The 21019-nt window shown below is 41.6% G+C and overlaps 1 protein-coding gene across 9 annotated transcripts in view; it reads left to right on the top strand.

Moving 5' to 3' along the window:
* KDM4C (lysine demethylase 4C) overlaps window positions 1–21019 on the top strand; it is a 257900-nt gene that overhangs the window by 167553 nt on the left and 69328 nt on the right. For 8 of the 9 annotated variants that reach the window (XM_058170007.1, XM_058170005.1, XM_058170004.1 and 5 more), the window contains 3 exons: window positions 1670–1851; window positions 4084–4297; window positions 4951–5027. In XM_058170007.1, coding sequence (XP_058025990.1) covers window positions 1670–1851; window positions 4084–4297; window positions 4951–5027 — 473 coding nt within the window. Of the gene's footprint in view, window positions 1–1669; window positions 1852–4083; window positions 4298–4950; window positions 5028–21019 lie in introns of those variants that run through there. The other variant, XR_009153550.1, reaches the window with a different exon arrangement.

Here is a 21019-nt window from a genome sequence, read left to right as displayed (position 1 = left end):
GCATTAAAGAATGTAGGCAAATATATAGCTGCCTACCTCTGTTTCTCAGGAGTCCATGTCCACGCATTGACAATAGGTTCTTGGCTGTCTCAAAAAAATACATTTGAAAGTCATATTTGGTGCAATCTTTCAACTGGTTACAACAACTGAAGTTGTATGTTACCTAGAAAAGCTGGTTACTTTTACTCTTGCATTCTCACTGTTTTATTGGAGGTTACCTAGATGCAGTTCTCATAAGGATTTTCCTTTGATATCAAAAGGCAGTCAGTCTAATAGCAAAGGTATGATGATTGGCACAGAGACTTTGGGACTTACATCTCAATAGTGCCATTTGTCTGCTTACATATGACACAACAGAAGTGGTTACTAAAGGTTTTCTTCCTGAAATACATATCCAGGTTTAGCAGCTGAATAACTAATACTGCACGTTGGTGGTAAACAGATCTGAACCTAAGTCCTGTCCATTTGCAATCTCTTTTGCTCTCAGAGGTTACTAGTGGTTTGCAGGCAGTTGAGGATCTTATTTCAGCCATGTAATTGTCAATAAGCATTGGATAATCTGCATCTGAAATTGATGTATATTCCTAGGGTATATAACTTTTCAGGAACATCATTTATTTATTTATACGGCTTATGGCTGCCCATTTTATATAAGGTATAAAAGGGTGATTGACAACAATAATTTTGCCCTCGTATAAAAGCAAAACCTGGTGCTATCTAGTCCATCTAACAGTATAATTCTCAGGCTCCAACTTCCTCTTCAGGATTCAATCTGAGTCTAATCTGTGCATACATCCTAGAGATTGAGAAGTTCCCTAAGGATTAGCTCCAGCACGAATCCAAAAGCTTAGAACAAACTCTGGTCCCAGTGACCGACTCAGATTGGATCCTGCAACATTATCCTGGTGTCATGAGCAAATACCCTCAGAGATGCAATCTTAAAAATAAACTGGTCTCATACCATGTAACATCTCATTAGGTTTTAAACCATTGCTTTTTTAGTTTTTCAGTTCTGTTGGTGGAGGACACTAGCCTTGATTAAGTTAGCTTTTAAAAGCAGTAAGTATCTGTGTTTCTGCAGAAGGGAAAGTTGTTACTCCAAGTTCCAATTGGGTTTTCCATAAAAAAACACAGTAACTATAGATAGTTCTTGACAAAGATCTGAGCAGATGTAGAATCTATAATTGTGAATGTTCAGATGATCATTCAAAGAAAGTCTGTTATAGGTAAACATCTTGTTCTTTCAATATATAGGGTACCATTAAATTTCTTCTATGCAGAAGATTTGCTAATCATAAATTCATTAATAATAATATACCAAGATCACATTCTGTTTTATGATACATAATTTTCTTTAAAGTATAAAAGATTTTAATAACTTTAAAGTCTTATTTTCAAAATAGCATATTGTTCTGAGTATCAATAATAGGCATGTTAGACTATCACTCAATATAGATTTTGGCAGGAATGAATATCTGTCATAAATGGGGAGTTAAGAGTTGATTGTTTGGAATTCTTGGTATCTTTGCAATACAAGCTATCAAACCTGAATTCATTTATTCTTATGCATTTTTATGAAGTTGCCATCCATTCTTTTTAACTTCCACTTAAATAATCGTTTGCTTTTACCTTCAGAATATAGTTATTTCATATGTCAATTTCTTTTAAGAACTGCCTGAGGTTCTCCTAATTGAAGAGGAAATACAAGAAACAGAATCCTGGGCCAAGCCTCTAGTCTATCTTTGGCAGAACAGAATACCAAATTTTACTGCTGAAAAAGAGTACAATGCAGCTGTTGCCAAGTTGGAACCCTATTGTGCCATTTGCACACTCCTTAAACCTTACTATAAGGTAAGGAAGTTTTTATTTTAAAAATAAAAGTACAGCTACACAGAAATTCTAGTACTTACAAAACTATTTTATTGTGAAACTACAAAATGTCTTTTTATTCTTAACATGTAAAGGTTTGAAAGGTAAATACACCTCCATCCAGCATGTCAAAATAAGTACTCTAATTCAAGAGAGGATTGTGAAATCATAATACATTAAAAAAGGAAGTGAGAACTTTGCTTCTTTCTCTTAGCAATGATCTTTGTTGCTTAGTTGCATGATATGACAAAAGAAATAGAGGGGAAAATGCGTGTGTGTGTGCGTGCACGTGTGTGTGCATGCGCATATATGTGTGTGTATGTATCTAAATTGGGAGTATAATTTCATTCTTAGGGGATTCCTCAATGTAGATAGGCACAGACACCCAAATTTAAATACACATTCCTTCTATCCTGGATTTCCTCTTTCATTTATGAAAAACTGATTCTTATATCAAGCTCCTTTCCATGTGTGCATAAAGAAGAAAGATTAGATCATTTTGTAATGTTTTAATAAACTATAAACTTCTAAAAATTAATAACATTACTTAAATATAAATAATTATATTTAATTTTTAAATTTCCATTTTACATCTAGATTTTGTACTTTCCTGCTTGCTGTGGAGAGCTGAAATGATTTTGTATTATTTATGTCTTTTGATTTATTTTATTTATTTATTTTATTTATTTATTAAATTTTTATACCGCCCTTCTCCCGAAGGACTCAGGGCGGTGTACAGCCAGCGATAAAACAAAATATATACAATTAAAACAACATTTAAAACAAAGCAAATTATAAAGGCCGATAAATTAAAATTTAGATTTTAAAATTTTAAAATATTAATAAACCCCAAATTTAAAATTCTACATTATTAGGCCAGTCCCGCTTGAATAAATAGGTGTGTTTTAAGCTCACGACGGAAGGTCCGAAGATCAGGCACTTGACGTAGGCCAGGGGGAAGTTCATTCCAGAGCGTCGCTGCCCCCACAGAGAAGGCCCTACTCCTGGGGCCGCCAGCCGACACTGTTTGGCGGACGGCACCCTGAGAAGACCCTCTCTGTGAGAGCGTACGGGTCGGTGGGAGGCAAAGGGTAACAGCAGGTGGTCCCGTAAGTCCCGTATTATGTACCTCACAGAATAGATATTTTACGTATTGTATAAATCATAAAATAAAATAAGATATAAAATATTGATCATATCTTAAATCCCAGCATAAAGCCCAATAAGAATGGATAATACAAAAATTTAGTCTCGCACATGGAACTAAAACAATTATATCAATAAGTTATAAAAAAAATCTCAGGAGGATTTTCAAAAGCCAAAAGACTGATCCTGATAATGAAGATGCTGAGTTTTTTTAAGGACAGCATTCCACAATTTGGCAGCTGATGCAAAAATCCTGTTTCTCATAGCTGTCTTTTCCATTTCTGACTGGAATAAATGCTTTCTCGTTCTTTTATTGTTTACATTGCAATTATTTTGACTGACTTTCAATATAAGAATTCTTCAGTGCATTTACTATAGCTTTGGCTGTTCAGATATTAATGATATATAATCATGGATAATAATCTTATTTTATCATGTTGCTAAATAAAATAAATATCCCCTTAGGTACATTGATAGTTGTGATATAGAAGGCTTATATACACTCTGTCTTGCATATATTGTACTCTCTATAGTGTACTTATCATCCTTAAAGTTTATCAATTTATCAAAAGGTGAACATCACATTGGTAGTTAATTAATATAGTCTCCATTCTTGACCAGAGCTTATATCGTTCTTTTGAATCTGAATCCAATCTAGTGTAACTATAGAAGGATGATATTCTTGATTGTACACCTCATGAGACCAAATTTCCAGGTCTTAATCAAATGTGCCCTGGCCACAGCAGATGCAATTTTACTTTATAGAATGATGTATGATGCTTCCCTCATTGTCAGTGTACTGATTTCTGCTCTTTTCTTATTTTACCAATGATAAAAATTAATAGTAAGAACTGAATTTGGTGACAGAAAGAGGACAGATTTAAAATAAGTGCCAAAGTCTGCTTCAACTTCTAATTCTAAAATTAGAAGCAAAACTTCTAATTTTACAAAAAATAAAAAACTTCAGAAATAAATTGCATTGAATGTAATATTATTATGAATTATGGAAAATTTACAAAAACAAAAGAAAATTGAGTAAACGTCTTTCTATTTAAAATTATTTTTCAGGCTGATAAACCTAATGAAGAAATATATGCCTGGTCAGAAACAAAACAAAAAGAAATATGTATGTCCAATGAAAAGACAAAACCACTTATTCCAGAGATATGTTTTATTTATAGCGAGGAGAATACTGAAAACTATCCATCCAATGGCTTTATTGAAGAAGATGGGACTAGTATACTAATATCCTGTGCAAAATGTTGTGTACAGGTCCATGCAAGTATGTATCATAACTTTACATTCCACTTTCATTTTATCTGCATTGTTCAGCTAATCTTTGAGTAATTACAATAAGTAATCTATCATTATTCCTGTATGAAATGGATGATGATATAGAACTCATTTGTATAAAAAAATGAAAGGGCCTAATACTGGCGAAATCCGAAAATGAGTTTAAATATTCTATAGAGCAGAAATAGAGCATGGTTTGAATAAGTTGTTGTTGTTGAGTTGTTGTCTTTACATGAGTCTATAATTCTACTGCAATGTTTTACACCATTACCTAAAAGTTTAGGACACTTAAGTTACTTGATTGAATTGCAGCATTACTCATTACACAGAGCTGGCCCTTCATCGTAGAACATTATTGCTATAGTAGTCAAGTAGTAATTTTATCACATGGCAAATATATTGGATTAATAGGCAAACTATCATAGTCAAAGAATTTTTAAAGACAACTGTTTTGAAGAATGAAAACTGTTGCTAAGATATATATTTCAGCTGCATATTTTTAAGAAAATGCTTGTCTTCACTTTCTTTAATCACAGCATACAAATCTGTCCTTTTTTAATGGTTCAGTTACATGTTACCTCTTTAGCTAGATAAATAACAAAGTGCAAAATCTGTTGTATCATTTTTGCTCTTTCATTATAGGTTGCTATGGTATTCCTTCCCATGAAATCCACGATGGATGGGTTTGTTGTCGATGCAAAAGAGGAGCCTGGACAGCTGTAAGTTATGAACTTCGTTTAATTGTTCAAAATCCCAACCGACTAAATCTCCAGATTATATGTGACAATAAAACATAAATGTATGTATCTCAGAATCAGCAAATATTTATTTTATGAATTTAACATCTTGTTTTAATTATTATTGTTCAGAATGAATTTTTATTTCATTTTGGTATATTGTAAATAAAATGTATAAATTAACAGCAGTTGAAAAGAAATCCAAATACTGAATATCTTGATACTAATAGCCATCAGAAATTCCTCTCATTATTTGCTGTTGCAAATAATGCTGCTGATAGCCAACTAGTTCCAAACTGTAGCTAATCAACTGAGGCTTTTTGATACCATTCTTTTAAATTGCTGAGTACTGCACAAGTTATTCCAAGTTTGCACAATATTCCATCTAGAAAGATTAATGGACTGCCAATAATTTATTACCTCTCTTTATAGCTAATGAACAGACTGAAATTTAAAATTGATATCAATGAAGGGTAAATACGAAGTTCATAGGTGCAAGGCAGGATATTGAAATCCTTTGTTGAATACATATTATACAGGTAATTGGTATATAAAAGAATCATACGGAATATAATGTATGCCCCAAAATAGCAAGAATTTGAGTCCTTTCTTTTCTATTGAGATTTCAGTTTTATGTCGTAAAGGTAATGCAAATGTTGCCCATATTCTTCTATTTTAAAAATGTATTTTATGTGGGATTTGGGGGGATGCTAATGTACTTTTAATGAAAATATTTTTGCCTTATGTTTATGTTTTTCCATGTCTGTAGTTGAATGGTTTCAAGATGCATACCTCTTAACTCCTTGAATACCTTTCTTATGTTGTTCCAGTGTTAAGTTTCTTTTCCTGCAAGAAATGCTCAATCCTTTTATAATTACTGGTTTCCTCTAAGAATTCAGTTTATTTTTATGGTAAATTCAACTGGATGAAACCAGTAATTAAAATCTTCAGAATAATTAAGTTGTAAGTGTAGAAGATAAAACTACAGAAATTTGAACCATCTTTCACATTGAGGGACAATAATAAAACATAGTAGCACTTTGATTAATCTCTGGTTAGTTGAGACATTTCATGAAATTAAAGGTGATTAAAGGGGTGGAAAAATCCCAAACCCACAGTGTGTTGAGGGAGCTTTTTATAAACATGATATGTATAAAGGGATATCAATTATTCAGAAATATATGTGTGCTACCTTATTATTTTTATTTTGTAATTGCTAGTAAATTCAACATGTAGTACATGTAGAATTTACCATTCATTTTGTAAAAATTAACATTTCTTTCCACCTAAAGCTATTGTAGCCTTACCAGGTAAACCAGACAGTTATCAGGACTAGATGAAGTACCTCTACTTTATTGCAAGGCTACACTAACACAATTTTACAAGTTTGATTGTACAAACTTCCCACTGTCAGTTTTAACTACTTGATCTATTAGGGCAGGTCCTTCCTAAACTTCTTTCTCTGACCATTAAGCCATTGAGGGTTTCTATCTCTCTGTTTCCTAGACAGCATGTCTTCCCTTCATTCCCCAAGGTCATCCATACATTCTATTACAGCTATGAAAGTACGCTTGAAATTATATTTACTTACTTGCTTATTTGGGTTTATGTGCTGCTCCACTCATGTGTGACTATTAGTAGATAACATTACCCCATCCAGTAATGAGATTAAAACACTAACTTTTTAAAAACAGCATTGCCTAAAAGTAACAAGAAACAAGCAGTACTATTCTTGGCACAGGAAAGAAGACATTGCAACAGATTCCCCAAGGCCCTCTGAAAAAGCATTTTGAAAAGCCTTAATGGCCTATTGATACCGTAACAGTTTTGGATACAGTCTGATCTCTGAGGAAATACCGTTCCAAGGAAAGGGGGCAGTGACATGAAAGGCTGTTCCTGAGGTCTCTCAGATCTGGGTGCTCAGTGAAAGATGGCAGAAGGCAGCCTCAAGATACCCAGATCCTCAGCTAAATTGTTCCTCGTAAAAACTGAGTATCTAAAAACAACACTGGGCTACTTTTAAAAACTACTTCATTTTACTAATTAACTTTTGTATCTATAATTTTTCATAACATGTTTGTAAGTTACCTCCAATGTATCCTTTGTCCTACACAAATTGGAAAGAGAAGCATTAGCAATGAACTTTGCAATAAATGATGATTTTGCCTTAATCCCACTATGGAATATATTAATATTTTTCAAAGCAATTTAATTTATTTTTCTTTAATGAAAAGTAAGAAGTAGACTGAACAGGTTGGAAGGGATAATAATTTCTTCTACTGTTGGTAAAGAACAAATAGAAGGTAGCAAATATGATGTGCATATTAACCAAGGCAGGCAAATAAAATGGCAAATGCCAATTTAGAACAGAGTAATACAAAAACGGTGATTCACATATATAGCTAGTTCAATGTTTGCTTGGTGAACTGCTATTAAAATGTTCCTAGAGTCCATTTCTGAATCTGTAATATGTTTTCGTTTTAGTAGGGTAGGCATTCTTTCCAGGCAAAATTGAATTTTTCTTCCCTCCTTGCTGGCTACCAGATAAAATTGCGAAAGTTCCTTATCAGGCAATCAGAAGTTCTAGGACTTATGAAACTCCTTTTGTTACAGCTTTTGTAAGAGTTGTAGGTGGGTTTAGAAAGGAGGGGGAATGGCAGAAGTCAATTCCAAAAACTGACAGTGTGTCTTTTAAGTCAGAATGTAATTATCAGTTTAGTTCAGTAAACAGAGATATACAGCTCTGCTGCACTAACAAGAGTTTGTCAGTTTTCTTTCAGCCAAGGAACTGACATGGCACCTTTTAGCATTAATAAGAAGAATGATCATGAGTTTCCTTGTGTTGGTAGCTTGGTTATGTTTAGAATGATGATGACTTCTCATCTAATAATATCTACACATGTATAATTTATGATACAGATCTATAAATGGATAAATGTAAGAGTAGGTTTTAGTGATGGAATCCAAAACTGAACTGTACATATAAGCCTTCAGCAACTCTATGAACAACTGTTTCACAACCTATGTTCCAGCAGAAAGTGAAACAAGTCAGTCATAAATCAGAAAATACATCATTGTATTTGCTTGTAGAGCCATAAATCAGGCATCAGGCTTCCATCTGGTTTGCAGGGGATCAGGCAGCAGCAAAGAAGTAAAAGTCCAAATACATAAGTCAAGCTTCAAGTGCAGAGGTAGGTGCAGTTGATGGATCCAGCCCAGTAGTCAAGAATTCATGCAACATGCTTAATTCATATAGCATTCAATATTGTCTGATGTTGCAAATGTTCCTACAAAGTATCTCCACTCAGTAGGGCCCTTAATATCCAAGCCTTCTTTACTACTGGGGTCAGACAAGGAAAAATATCAGTTCCCAACCACTGCAAATGGTTATTCCTTTGCTTTGCTATCATCTTAACCTCTATACATGCTGCTGGCATTCTCAAAGCTTGGGAGGCCTTCCTCCAGCTCCAGGTCAGGAACTTCTATATCAGAGAGAGGGGAAGGTAGCATCTGCATTGGTTCTTCTTTGGTTGACATTGGAGCTGAGTTTTTTTTTTATTGAGCTATAGTCATTCAAGGAAGAGCAGCTGCCTACCATCTCACCCAATCATTAGTTCTGATCATTTATCACATCTGTCTACTTTATCCATTCTGTTCTTCCCATGGGAGCCATCCATTGCTCCTCGAGGAGGTAAACCACTGGGACTCAGATCTTTCGGACGATGATGGCATACTACCCAAGCAGCTGGTATTTACCGGTCTATTTCCACCTGCCATTTTTAAATCATTGCTGTTCAAAGCAACCAATGCTGCCCGCCTTGGCTCCCCTCCTGCAGGGGATATTCCTTCGCCTTCCCGTGAGGTGTCGGATCCCCTATTCTTGGAACAGGGGATCAGAGCTGTGGATGCCATTCCTACTTTTTGCCTGTTCCTCAATGTCGTTCAACAACAGTGGACAACTCAGCCCCGATTCCTTCTTCTACAATCAGGCGGTTCTTCAATGTAGCCTCGTTGGCAGCATTGCTCCAGGTGCCATTGGTAGCAGCCCTCTTACCCAACACCTCCTTTCCGGGTGAACTTGATCAAGGGTTAAGCCCAGAAGAGTGACGATCAGACCAGTCCCTTCAACGAGCCACCAGGGGGCAGCCTGGGCAATTCGATCACCCACCACGGCGTCGTTCTTCAATTGGGCAACCTTACTTTGGCTGCAACAGCTACAAGACAAATTGCCAGAAGATGATACAAGACTGCAGCAGCATCTTAATAAGATCATAGCTGCGGTTCAATTCTCGGCCAACAATATGCTAATTCTGCCTGTTTCACCTCCAAGTCCATGGCTTCAACAGCGGCGCATCATCTGCTCTGGCTCAGGCATTGGCAGGCAGATGCCTGTCACAATTGCGCCTCACCTCTGCTTCCTTTACAAGGAACAAGTTGTTTGGGTCGGCATTGAATCCATTGCTGGTGGAGATGAAGGACAAGCATAAGATGCTACCTACATCTCAGCAAAGGGGCGATTTCCGCTACTCCATTTTTCTGCAGGCCTCCCTTTTGGGGTTCTGATTGTGGTGCTGGAACCTCCCATTCCCAAGAGTCTTTCGGGCCTAGACAGAGGAGACACCAGGACAGGCCGCTTCGAGGTAGAAACTTCACAGGCAAATGACCCTTTCGAGGGAGAGGAAGTTGTTCGTTCTGGCACCACAGATAACTGCATATCTGACCCTCCAATCGGGGGGAGACTAGCTCTCTTTGCTGACCGATGGATGAACTTATGTTGGACACCTGGATCAGGGATACTGTAAGTTCTGGTCTACCCCTTGAATTCCTCTCCACCTCCCTGAGGTTCTTTATTCACTTTCCTGTCTCTAAGGATAGAAACAAAAGGTCCTCATGGATTTCACCATGCAACACCTTCTGGACATTAGAATTATCCAGACGGTACTGGAGGATCAGGCAGGGTTCTACTCTCTCTTCTCATTCCTAAATCCTCGGGTGAGTGGAGACCTATTCTGGATCTTAAAAGGCTGAACTGCTACCTTGTGTATAAATGGTTCAAAATGCAGTCTCTTCGATCTATTCTGGCTGGCGTCAGGAAGGGCGACTTCCTCTCCTCTATTGACCTCACTGAGGCATATTTACACATTCCCATTTTCTCCCCACATCGCAGATTTCTTAGATTTTATTATACTCACTATCAGTATTGAGTGTTACCCTTTGGGCTTTCTTCAGCACCCTGTACCTTTACTAAGGTATTAGCTGCTTTGGCGGCCCACCTTAGGGCCATACCTGTCCGTGTCCAATGTTACTTGGACGACATTTTAATTCAGTCCTCTTCTAGGCAACTTTCCATAGAGGATTTCCAAGTAACTGTTCATTGTCTCAAACATCACAGCTTCTCTATTAACATGGAGAAAAACCACTTGACCCCTTCGACCCGTTTGCTCCATCTTGGGGCAGTGATAGATTCCCTAGAGGACAAGGTATACTTGTCTCAGGAGTGGCAGGCCAGCCTCAAAGAGCTAGTTGGTAAGGTTCAGAAAGATGGTAGAGCTCCCTTGGCGCTGCTGTCCAATCTCCTAGGCAAAATGGTGTCGGCCATTCATATCACCCTATGGGCACGCCTTCATGCAAGAGACCTTCAATGGTTTCTTTTGCCTTTTCAGAAAGTGGGCAGAGGCAATTCACCAGCCAGGGTCCAGGTTCTCCTTAGCGTCAGCACATCTCTCAATTGGTGGAGGTCACCGGCCATATCCAAGGGGCGGCTTTTCCACAAGCCTCACCATCTGGTGCTGACAATGGATGCCAGCCTTTTCAGTTGGGGGGGGCGCATCTCCAGTCACAGGTGGCTCAGGGCAGATGCAGCAAAACATCAATTGGCTAGAGCTGTGAGCAGTTTATTTAGCCCACCTGCACGTTCAACAATTGGTCATGGATAAACATGTGTTGGTACTTACCAACAATGTGGCCACGAAGGCGCACATAACCTGCTGTAGGCACCAGATCCACTGGTCTGATGTTGGAGGCCAAGTGCTTAGGCCTCTGGGCAAAGCATCATCTGCACTCCTTGACAGCGGAGCACATCTCTGGGGTGTCCAATGTGCAGGCAGAATGTGTTTCTCCAGGACGTACTAGATAGTGGGCTATCACCTAACACCATTCAGAGGCAAGTGGCGGCTCGCTCATCTGTCTTGACTTGTGGGTTCCTTACTTCTCTATCTCAGCATCCCACCATACGGAGATTCCTGAAAGGTGCCACTAATTTATGTCCTCCCATGGTACACAGTACCCTACCTGGGACCTGTCTGTCATGCTGAGATACCTCACAGGGGCTCTGTATGAGCCCTTACAGGCTGCCAGCCTTTGTCTCTTATCATGTAAAGTTGCTTTTTTGGTGGCAATTACTTCTGCCAGGCGAATTTCTGAGATTGCCGCTCTCTCAGTGCAAAGTGACCTGTGCGTATTTCACACTGATCATGTGGTGCTTTGGCTTGATCCCTCCTTTATTCCAAAAAACAACACACCCTTTCATAGGATGCAGGAACTTAACTTACCCAATTTTTGTCCTAACCCTACCCACCCCTTACTTGGCATACTTTTGGACGTTCGGAGGGCCCTCTGTATATTCCTTAAGAGGATGGCTGATTAAAGGAAGATGGAGTCATTGTTTATCTCTTTTATCCCAGCTTCTTTAGGTTACAGAATCACACTTTCCACCATTGGCAGATGGATTCGTCAAACTATCGCCAAAGCGTATGAGCTACATTCTCTACCAAAGCCCACACGTGTGATGGCACATTCTACCTGCAGTGCGGCCATGTCGGCAGCATGGGCCACACAGGTGTCCGTGATGGAGATCTGCAGGGCGGCTACTTGGACTTCCCCTTCGCCATTTATTAAGCATTATAAGTTAGACAAATTTGCTTCGGCTGAGGCAGCATTTGGCCGCCAGGTCTTGCAACGGGTTCATACCGAAGGGCAGTCTTCTGACCAGACTGGGGCCCATCCGTAGTTTTGGGACAGTCAGCTTTGGTAGTCCCATTCCTGGCTGCTGTCTCCACCACTATGGAGAAGGGGCATTGGTCTTACCTGAGACGCACTTTCTCATTGGGTGGAGACAGCAGCCAGCCTCACCCTTAGATCAGTCTGGTCTTCTTTAAGCAGAGCAACCTTTTTCTTCCGATACGTCGAGTCTGTTTCTTTGTTTTCGCCAAAAGCTGGAGACCCTAGTAACAAGATTGGGACTTGCAACTTTGACAGACTCAGTCCTTCAACTGAACAACTCATTCCTGGCTGCTGTCTCCATCCAACGAGAAGGTGCATCTCAGGTAAGACCAACACCCCTTTTATTATATTATAATTTTTTATAGTCAGTCATCCAATTGAATCACATGTCCAAAATATATGAATTTCTGTTTGCTGATCATCTCAGGCAAGCAATAATTCTTTCATCCAGGATCGACCAATTGATTCTTCTTGCAATCCATATTGCTACTTTGAGTAATTGTCACTAAATCCCTAATATGAAGGCATCTGCATTCTGTCTCTTACCCTTTTGCAGTGTCCAGCTTTTACTGCCACATGTTAACGATGATGGAAAACTGCTGCTTTAACAATTTTGATCTTGCAAATATCTTTTTCATTGACTTTGTTTATAGGATTTATGTTTACTTCTCTTGTCCATTGTCTACCTTTATCCTGAGCCCAGAGATAGTAAAAGGTAAAGGTAAAGGTTTCCCTTTTTCAGTCATGTCCAACTCATGGAGGGTAGTGATCATCTCCGTTTCTTAGCCAAGGGAGCCAATGTTGTCCAAAGACACTTTTGTGCTCATGTAGCCAGCATGACTATACACTGAAGTATACAGAATGCAGTTACTTTCCCACCGAAGTGGTACCTATTTATCTACTTGCATTTGCATGCTTTTGAACTGCTAGGTGGGCAGGAGCTGCAGCAAGTAATGTGAGCTCACCTTATTGTGCTTAAACCCAGACGGTCAACTTTCCAGCTAACAAGCTCAGCATCTTTAACGCTGATTTTTACTTCTCCTGCACGTTGTCTACCTTTATTCCTGAGCTTAGACATAGTGCAGTCTACAATTTTCATGTTTTTGTCCTCTATTTCGCTAATCATTCTGATTAATATTATCTTTCTCATCTTACAATTCAACTTCACAGTTTACTTTACTTTCACTTTAGATTTTATTTTTGTCATAAACTATTGTAAGTGTGAATTACTTTCATCTCACTAAGTGCTGCCATCAGCCTATCTCCATGTACTGGTATTTTGGCCTCACATTCTGATTCAGCTTTTATTTCTTGCCGTTATAAGCTATTGGCAATACAAGTGAAAGAGATACATAGATAATACGTATCCTTGTCTCATTTCCTTTCCTATTTTGAAAAATCTTGTTTTTCTAAACTCTGTTTTTAGTCTAGTTTTTCATTCTACATTGAATGAAAAAGAAGAATATGTACTGCACACTAAGGAATATTTATTTCTGGCATCATTTACATAATCAAAGGCCTTGTTATCACTAACAAGGAAAAAAACTGATGGTTAAGGGCTCTGTGATGATCATGATCTCATGACACAAATAATAAACTTTTTGTAAGTACTCAGATTAGATATAATTCAAATTGTTCAATATGTCCCTGGTGCAATGATGTCAGTATGTACATGTCATTTTAATATCCTCATAGCTTATTACAGACATCACTATTATAGTCAGAAAAATACTTCTATTATCTTGCAGTTTTCATTATCTGTCTTTTTTGATTCTTTCTGTTCATTTGATATTTCACTTTCTATGATGGCTCTAATTTTCTTTTTAATATTAAGAAATGTTTTGCTTATGTGATGAATTATAGAAGTTGTTTTTTTGTATCTCTTTCAGTATTAAGCATATATTATGATTATAAAAATAAGGTGGAATAAAAATCATACATAAACATAAATAAAATCACATTCTTCCAACTTCTGGACTAGACATATTTATTGGCTTAGCACCATTAGCTTTTAATTGTTCATTCTATGATCCTATTTATGAACTGTTTCAGAATAATCTTTCTATCTCTTTAAATTTTGCCTCAGATATCATTTATGATTTACTGTTTATTAGTCTCTAATTGCAAGTATCCTTTTAATTTCTCACATATTTTAAAACATATTTTGTTTTTCTTCCCTTTTTTCTATTCATTGGCATTCTTTATCAAGATATCTTTTCGTATCATTTTTGCATGATGTTGAAAACCTGTTGCATTCAGTCTTTGAATATGTATCTTGTTGTCCAAGGATTTCTCTATCTTTTTTGGGGAAAGTGGCTTCTCTTTGCTATAAAATCTATTTGGATCTTTTCCTATGAAATTTTGGGTGCACTTCTCTGGCATATCTCCTCCCTTTAATTTTCTAAAATATTTGATATAGTTAATAATTTATGACTAGTTCCATAATGAACGCTAGAAGTATTCTGCTGGACTGTATTGTATTTTTCTGTCTTCTGTTTTGAATTATTCATTGATTTGATTCCACTGTTACCGCATGTGGTAATGTCCAGTATAGAGTTTGCTTTTATGTTGCTTGAAGCAGGTGTTGGCAGTGAACATTTACAAGACTCAATTGACTATGTCTAGTTCTTCAGTTTCTCCAGCTTTTGTATCCTAGTTATGCAAAGTACCATGCTCTTTCTAAATGGTATTTAGCCCATGTTCTAATCTGCTATAGAATTCTTCAGTTTTTTGTATTTGCTATTATATTTTGAAGAGAAATAATTTAAAATGATGTTAATGTTCACTGGATATATACAGTATATTTCAGTATATGTGGTATGTATAATGAAATGCAGTTTTAGAACAGTTTCTAGTCCATACCACCTTCCCCCTCTTTTTTAGTTCTTTTTACACCTCTAAAAAGGTATTTATGAATAATTCTCTTATTTATTTATTTATTTATTTATTTAATCATATTTATATACCACCCTATCTCCCGAAGGACTCAGGGCGGTTCACAGGCACTTAAAAACACATAAATACAATATAAAAACAATTAAAAAACTTATTCTAAGAGCCCGTTAATTAAAATATCAAAATAAAACCCAATTAAAACTCATAAATTTAAAATCTAGCTCAGTCCTGCACAATTAAATAAGTATGTTTTAAGCCCGCGGCGGAAGGTCCGAAGGTCCGAAAGCTGACGAAGTCCGGGGGGTAGTTCGTTCCAGAGGGTGGGAGCCCCCACAGAGAAGGCCCTTCCCCTGGGCGTCGCCAGGCGACATTGCCTCGCTGACGGCACCCTGAGGAGTCCCTCTCTGTGAGGCGCGGGTCGGTGAGAGGTATTCGGTAGCAGTAGGCGGTCCCGTAAATAACCCGGCCCAATGCCATGGGCGCTTTAAAGGTGGTCACCAAAACCTTGAAGCGCACCGGAAGGCCACAGGTAGCCAGTGCAGTCTGCGCAGGATGGGTGTTATCACGGGAGCCACGAGGGCTCCATCTATCACCAGCGCAGCCGCATTCTGGACTAACTGTAGCCTCCGGATGCCCTTCAAGGGAGCCCCATGTAGAGAGCATTGCAGTAATCCAGGCGAGACGTCACGAGTGCGTGAGTGACCGTGCATAGGGCATCCCGGTCCAGAAAGGGGCGCAACTGGCGTACCAGGCGAACCTGGTAGAACGCTCTCCTGGAGACGGCCGTCAAATGATCTTCTAGAGACAGCCGTTCATCCAGGAGGGCGCCTAAGTTGCGGACCCTCTCCATCGGGGCCAATGACTCGCCACCGATGGTCAGCCGCGGATTTAGCTGACTGTACCGGGATGCCGGCATCCACAGCCACTCTGTCTTGGCGGGATTGAGCTTGAGCCTGTTTCTCCCCATCCAGACCCGTACGGCCTCCAGACACGGGACAGCACTTGATAACCGTTGGGGTGGTCGGTGTGAAAAGTACAGCTGGGTGTCATCCGCATACAGCTGGTACTTCACACGAAACCACTGATGATCTCACCCAGCGGCTTCATGTAGATGTTAAACAGTAGGCGAGAGGATCGACCCCTGCGGCACCCCACAAGTGAGGCGCCTCGGGCCGACCTCTGCCCCTGTCAACACCGACTGTGACCGGTCGGAGAGATAGGAGGAGAACCACCGATAAGCGGTGCCTCCACTCCCAATCCCTCCAACCGGGCGCAGCAGGATACCATGGTCGATGGTATCGAAAGCCGCTGAGAGGTCTAATAGGACCAGGGCAGAGGAACAACCCCTATCCCTGGCCCTCCAGAGATCATCCACCAGCGACCAAAGCCGTCTCCGTGCTGTAACCGGGCGGAAACCGGACTGGAATGGGTCTAGATAGACAGTTTCATCCAGGTGCAAGGAAACTGATATGCCACCATACTCTCTACAACCTTCGCCGCGGCGGGTTGGAGACGACGATAATTACCTAAAACAGCGGGTCAGGAAGGCTTCTTAAGGAGGGCCTCACCACCGCCTCTTTCAAGGCGGCCGGGAAGACACCCTCCACCAAAGAAGCGATCGTAATCGCCTGGAGCCAGCCTCGTGTCACCTCCTGAGTGGCCAGCACCAGCCAGGAGGGGCACGGGTCCAGTAAACACGTGGTGGCATTCAGCCTACCCAACAACCTGTCCATGTCCTCGGGAGCCACAGGGTCAAATTCATCCCAAACAATATCGCCAAGACCACCCTCGAGCATCTCACCCGCGTCACCGCAATCTTGGTCCAGACCATCCCGAAGCTGAACGATTTTTTCGTATAGATAACCGTTAAACTCCTCATCAAGTCCCTGCAACGGGTCATCCCGCTCCCCCTGGTGTAGGAGGGAGCGAGTCACCCGAAACAGGGCGGCTGGGCGGTTATCTGCCGATGCAATGAGGGAGGAGGCGTAGCTACGCCTCGCTTCCCTCAATGCCACTAGGTAAGTCCTAGTATAGGACTTCACTAGTGTCCGATCAGCTTCCGAACGGCTAGACCTCCAGGAACTCTCTAGGCGTCTTCTCCGGCGCTTCATCCCTCTCAGCTCCTCGGAGAACCAAGGAGCCGGTTGGGACCTGCGCCGGGTCAGAGGCCGCAAAGGCACGACACGGTCTAAGGCCCCCGCCGCGGCCCGTTCCCAGGCCGCAACAAGTTCCTCAGCCGAGCCGTGAGCCAGACCCTCAGGAAATGGCCCAAGCTCCGTCCGGAACCCATCCGGGTCCATCAGGCGCCTGGGACGGAACCAGCGTGTCGGCTCCGTCTCCCTGCGGTGGTGAATGGCGGTCAGAAAGTCCAGGCGAAGAAGAGTGATCTGACCATGACAAAGGTTCAGTGACTATTTCCTTTAAGTCCAGATCTCTCAACCACTGACCAGAGAGAAAAACCAGATCCAGAGTGCCGCCCCCAATGTGAGTAGGGCCATCAACTACTTGGGTCAGGTCCAAGGCCGTCATGGAAGCCGTGAACTCCCGAGCTGCTGTCGATGACGGGCCGGAAGATGGCAAGTTAAAGTCCCCCATGACTAAAAGTCTGGGGGTCTCAACTACCACCCAGCCAGACCTCAGGAAATGGCCCAAGCTCCGTCCGAACCCATCCGGGTCCATCAGGCGCCTGGGACGGAACCAGCGTGTCGGCTCCGTCTCCCTGCGGTGGTGAATGGCGGTCAGAAAGTCCAGGCGAAGAAGAGAGTGATCTGACCATGACAAAGGTTCAGTGACTATTTCCTTTAAGTCCAGATCTCTCAACCACTGACCAGAGAGAAAAATCAGGTCCAGAGTGCCACCCCCAATGTGAGTAGGGCCATCAACTACTTGGGTCAGGTCCAAGGCCGTCATGGAAGCCGTGAACTCCCGAGCTGCCGTCGATGACGAGCCGGAAGATGGCAGTTAAAGTCCCCATGACTAAAAGTCTGGGGTCTCAACTGCCACCCAGCCAGCACCTCCAGGAGCTCGGGCAGGGCAGCTGTCACGCAGCAAGGAGCCAGGTACGTGATCAGCAAACCCATCTGACACCTCGACCCCATCTCACAAGAGGATTCGCACCCGGCAATCTGAGGTACAGTGGTCTCCCTCGGCTCTAGACTCGCTCTAATCACAACCGCCACCCCCCCACCCCTACCCTGGGCCCTCGGCTGATGGAATGCACGGAAACCCGGCGGGCACATCTCAACAAGGGGCACGCCCCCTTCAGTGCCCAACCAGGTCTCCGTAATGCCCATAAGGTCCGCGGAACCCCCCTGTATAAGATCACAGACAAGGGGGCTTTGTTCACCACGGACCGAGCATTGCACAACATCAGCCGAAGGCCCAAGCTCTGAGGATCCTGACCATCCGGGGAACGGGAGAAGTCCAAGGGGTCGGAGCGCGTGATCGCTTTCAGACATCGCGCACGCGCTCCCGGAACTTGATATGACCCCTCGCTTCCGCCATACCTGCCTCTCCCACTTACCGTGTCGATAGAACCACCCTCACAGATAGGAACACACTCCTCCCCCATAACCTCCGAACCTGATAGAGAAAAACCGCCGCGAGCATGTGCAGGAACTGGCCCCCTACCCGACGGGTTACCCCCATTACCCGCCCTTACCCTCCCACCCCTTAAAAATTCCCTCTCTAAAAAACCCCACAAGCTCTTCTTTTTCGCATGCCACCTCTGTGGGTCCCAAGACCCATCATGGAGGCCGGCCCTCGGTAGTGAGGAGGGCCATTCCTGCGAGGCGGGGGCACCTCGCAGGCGCAAGAGTTCACACGAAGTATAATGCGTAGCAGCTGAGACTAAGAATCGGCAAAATAGAGGTCCCATCTCCGAATGGCAAGATGGTAATAGATGGTACTAGTCCAGAATGAGGGCAGAGAAAGAATGGAACCACAATTGGCACCGAATGACAGTCTAGGTGGTATTCTGACCGGTGCATAGTCCAAGCATCCTGGAACCGGGGGTGAGGGGAAATGGCAATCCAGTCGCTGGCCACGTCTTCCTCCATCTTCCTCTGTCCCCAGATAAATCCCTTGTTTCCCCCAAAAGTCCTAATAGGACCAAACGGCCATAGAAGTCCCAAAAAGGCCGAGGGGGGCATGGGTGATGTTATCACAGTCACAGTCACGGACTGGTTACAGGGGAACAACTCCGGGATGCCTCCATCATCTCCCCGCAGTCCTCCAACAACCACCTCTAGACATGGCCGGGATAAATCCTAACCACTCCAGAGGCCAGGTCTCTCCAGACCTCTCCCTCCAAGAGGCGAAGCCCATATAACAGGCTAAACCTCTCCGAGAGGCTGGGGGATATGAAGGCTGCCAAGTCCACAGTCCGGCAGCAGGGAGAAAGCCAAAAAACCATGGCAACGAGGCAGATGGCAATAATAAGGGTAGATGTAATACCTCCGCTATCATCCAGATCGTCCAAGTTGCAGAGGCTAGAGCCCGAAAGGCTATAACCCAAAAAGTCCGGAGTCCATACTCAGAAGAGGGCCGGGAAACGGGCCAGAGGCTAGAGGCCAGCCGGCAAGGCAGATCGGCCGGCGGCCGAAAACGCCGACTCATCGCCCCACCTCCGAGCCTAAAACATGGCCGAATCCACCGCTTCCCTCCCCGCCCCCGTTCGCGGCACCCATATGTGTGAAAAAGTCCAGAGACCTCTCCTATGGCTGCCCGAGGTAAGATCTACCGGGCCGGGGACAGCAAGCGGGCCGGGGACAGCAAGCGGCTAAACGGGCGACCGAGGCATCGCCAGCATCGGAGGGGCCTCTCAACGCCGGAGCCGAGTCTTCAGAGCCGCGCCATCTTGCGCATGCGCAGAGCTTAGATCCATCTTCACTACCTATAGTCATCCCCACAGTTATTCTTTTTGGCAATACTCACAATGACTCAATTTCTGCATCATTCAAGATATTTTACACCCCTTCAAAAGATTATATTCATTTTTATTTATGTTTGCACTGTTTACTATGTGTCTGCTAACAATTATTGAAGAAGATGAAGAGTTCTATATTATCCACCTACTTTAAAGAAAATCAAGGGGAACTCAACACGTTTAATCATTCATCTGTCCTGTTCTTAAAAGTAAAACTATATTCACACTCACCCATAACTTCTTGATTGAGAGGAAATGCCTCATTAATCTTAAACATTTTGAGCAGAAACTACTAATAAAGTCAGGAAGAATAATGACTAATAATTCAGGAAACAGGACATACTCTAGTATGTAGCCCTGAATTTATCCTTCTGGCAGTCTCTTCAAACATGAATGCCTTCATTTTATTTATGAGGCTAAATGGGAAAATAAGAATTTTAACAATTTATGTTAAAGATTGAAAATCAGTAAATGTGTATAAATTAAATAACAATTTTCTATGGTTTTCTCGTACTAAAATATTTAGTATGTTATTTTTATAATTCTGAGCAGCAAATGTATAATGGAGAATATAAACTGGAAGTCTATAGCTCATAACATATTCAGGACATACTGTAATTCTATATTGACCTTATCTAAAGTGTGTTCCATTTAACTAGCTATGCATGCTTCTGAAAAAAAATGAATATTAGATTATCTGGTATATTCCAAAGAAATCACCGAGGAATGGATGGTTGGTACTTCCTCTGATTAAGTGCAGTTTGAAAGAACGTGTGAATATGTGTCCATCTCAAGTTTCTCTTATACAAGGATTCTGTTCTCTTTTAAAATCAGCTTGGGTCATTTGTGATGGCTTACCTGTTTTCTAATACTGATTGGCTATCTTTTTAAGTGTTTGATTGTGTCATTGCAGCTTTGTTGTGTTTGCAAGAGATATTTTGAGTCACTTTGCGTACAACTCCTGGGATTCTCTTCCCTTCTGCCAATATTCAAAGGTTAAACCAAAAAGGAATGGACTTCCTTCCTTCCTTCCTTCCTTCCTTCCTTCCTTCCTTCCTTCCTTCCTTCCTTCCTTCCTTCCTTCCTTCCTTCCTTCCTTCCTTCCTTCCTGTTTTGTTCTGCATTTCTGTGGAATAAGGCAAAATATCTT

The sequence above is a fragment of the Ahaetulla prasina genome, chromosome 2 (genome assembly GCF_028640845.1).
Source record: "Ahaetulla prasina isolate Xishuangbanna chromosome 2, ASM2864084v1, whole genome shotgun sequence".
NCBI lineage: Eukaryota > Metazoa > Chordata > Lepidosauria > Squamata > Colubridae > Ahaetulla > Ahaetulla prasina.
The sequence above is the reverse complement of the archived record's forward strand: the minus strand, read 5'-3'. Positions and strand labels throughout refer to the sequence as shown.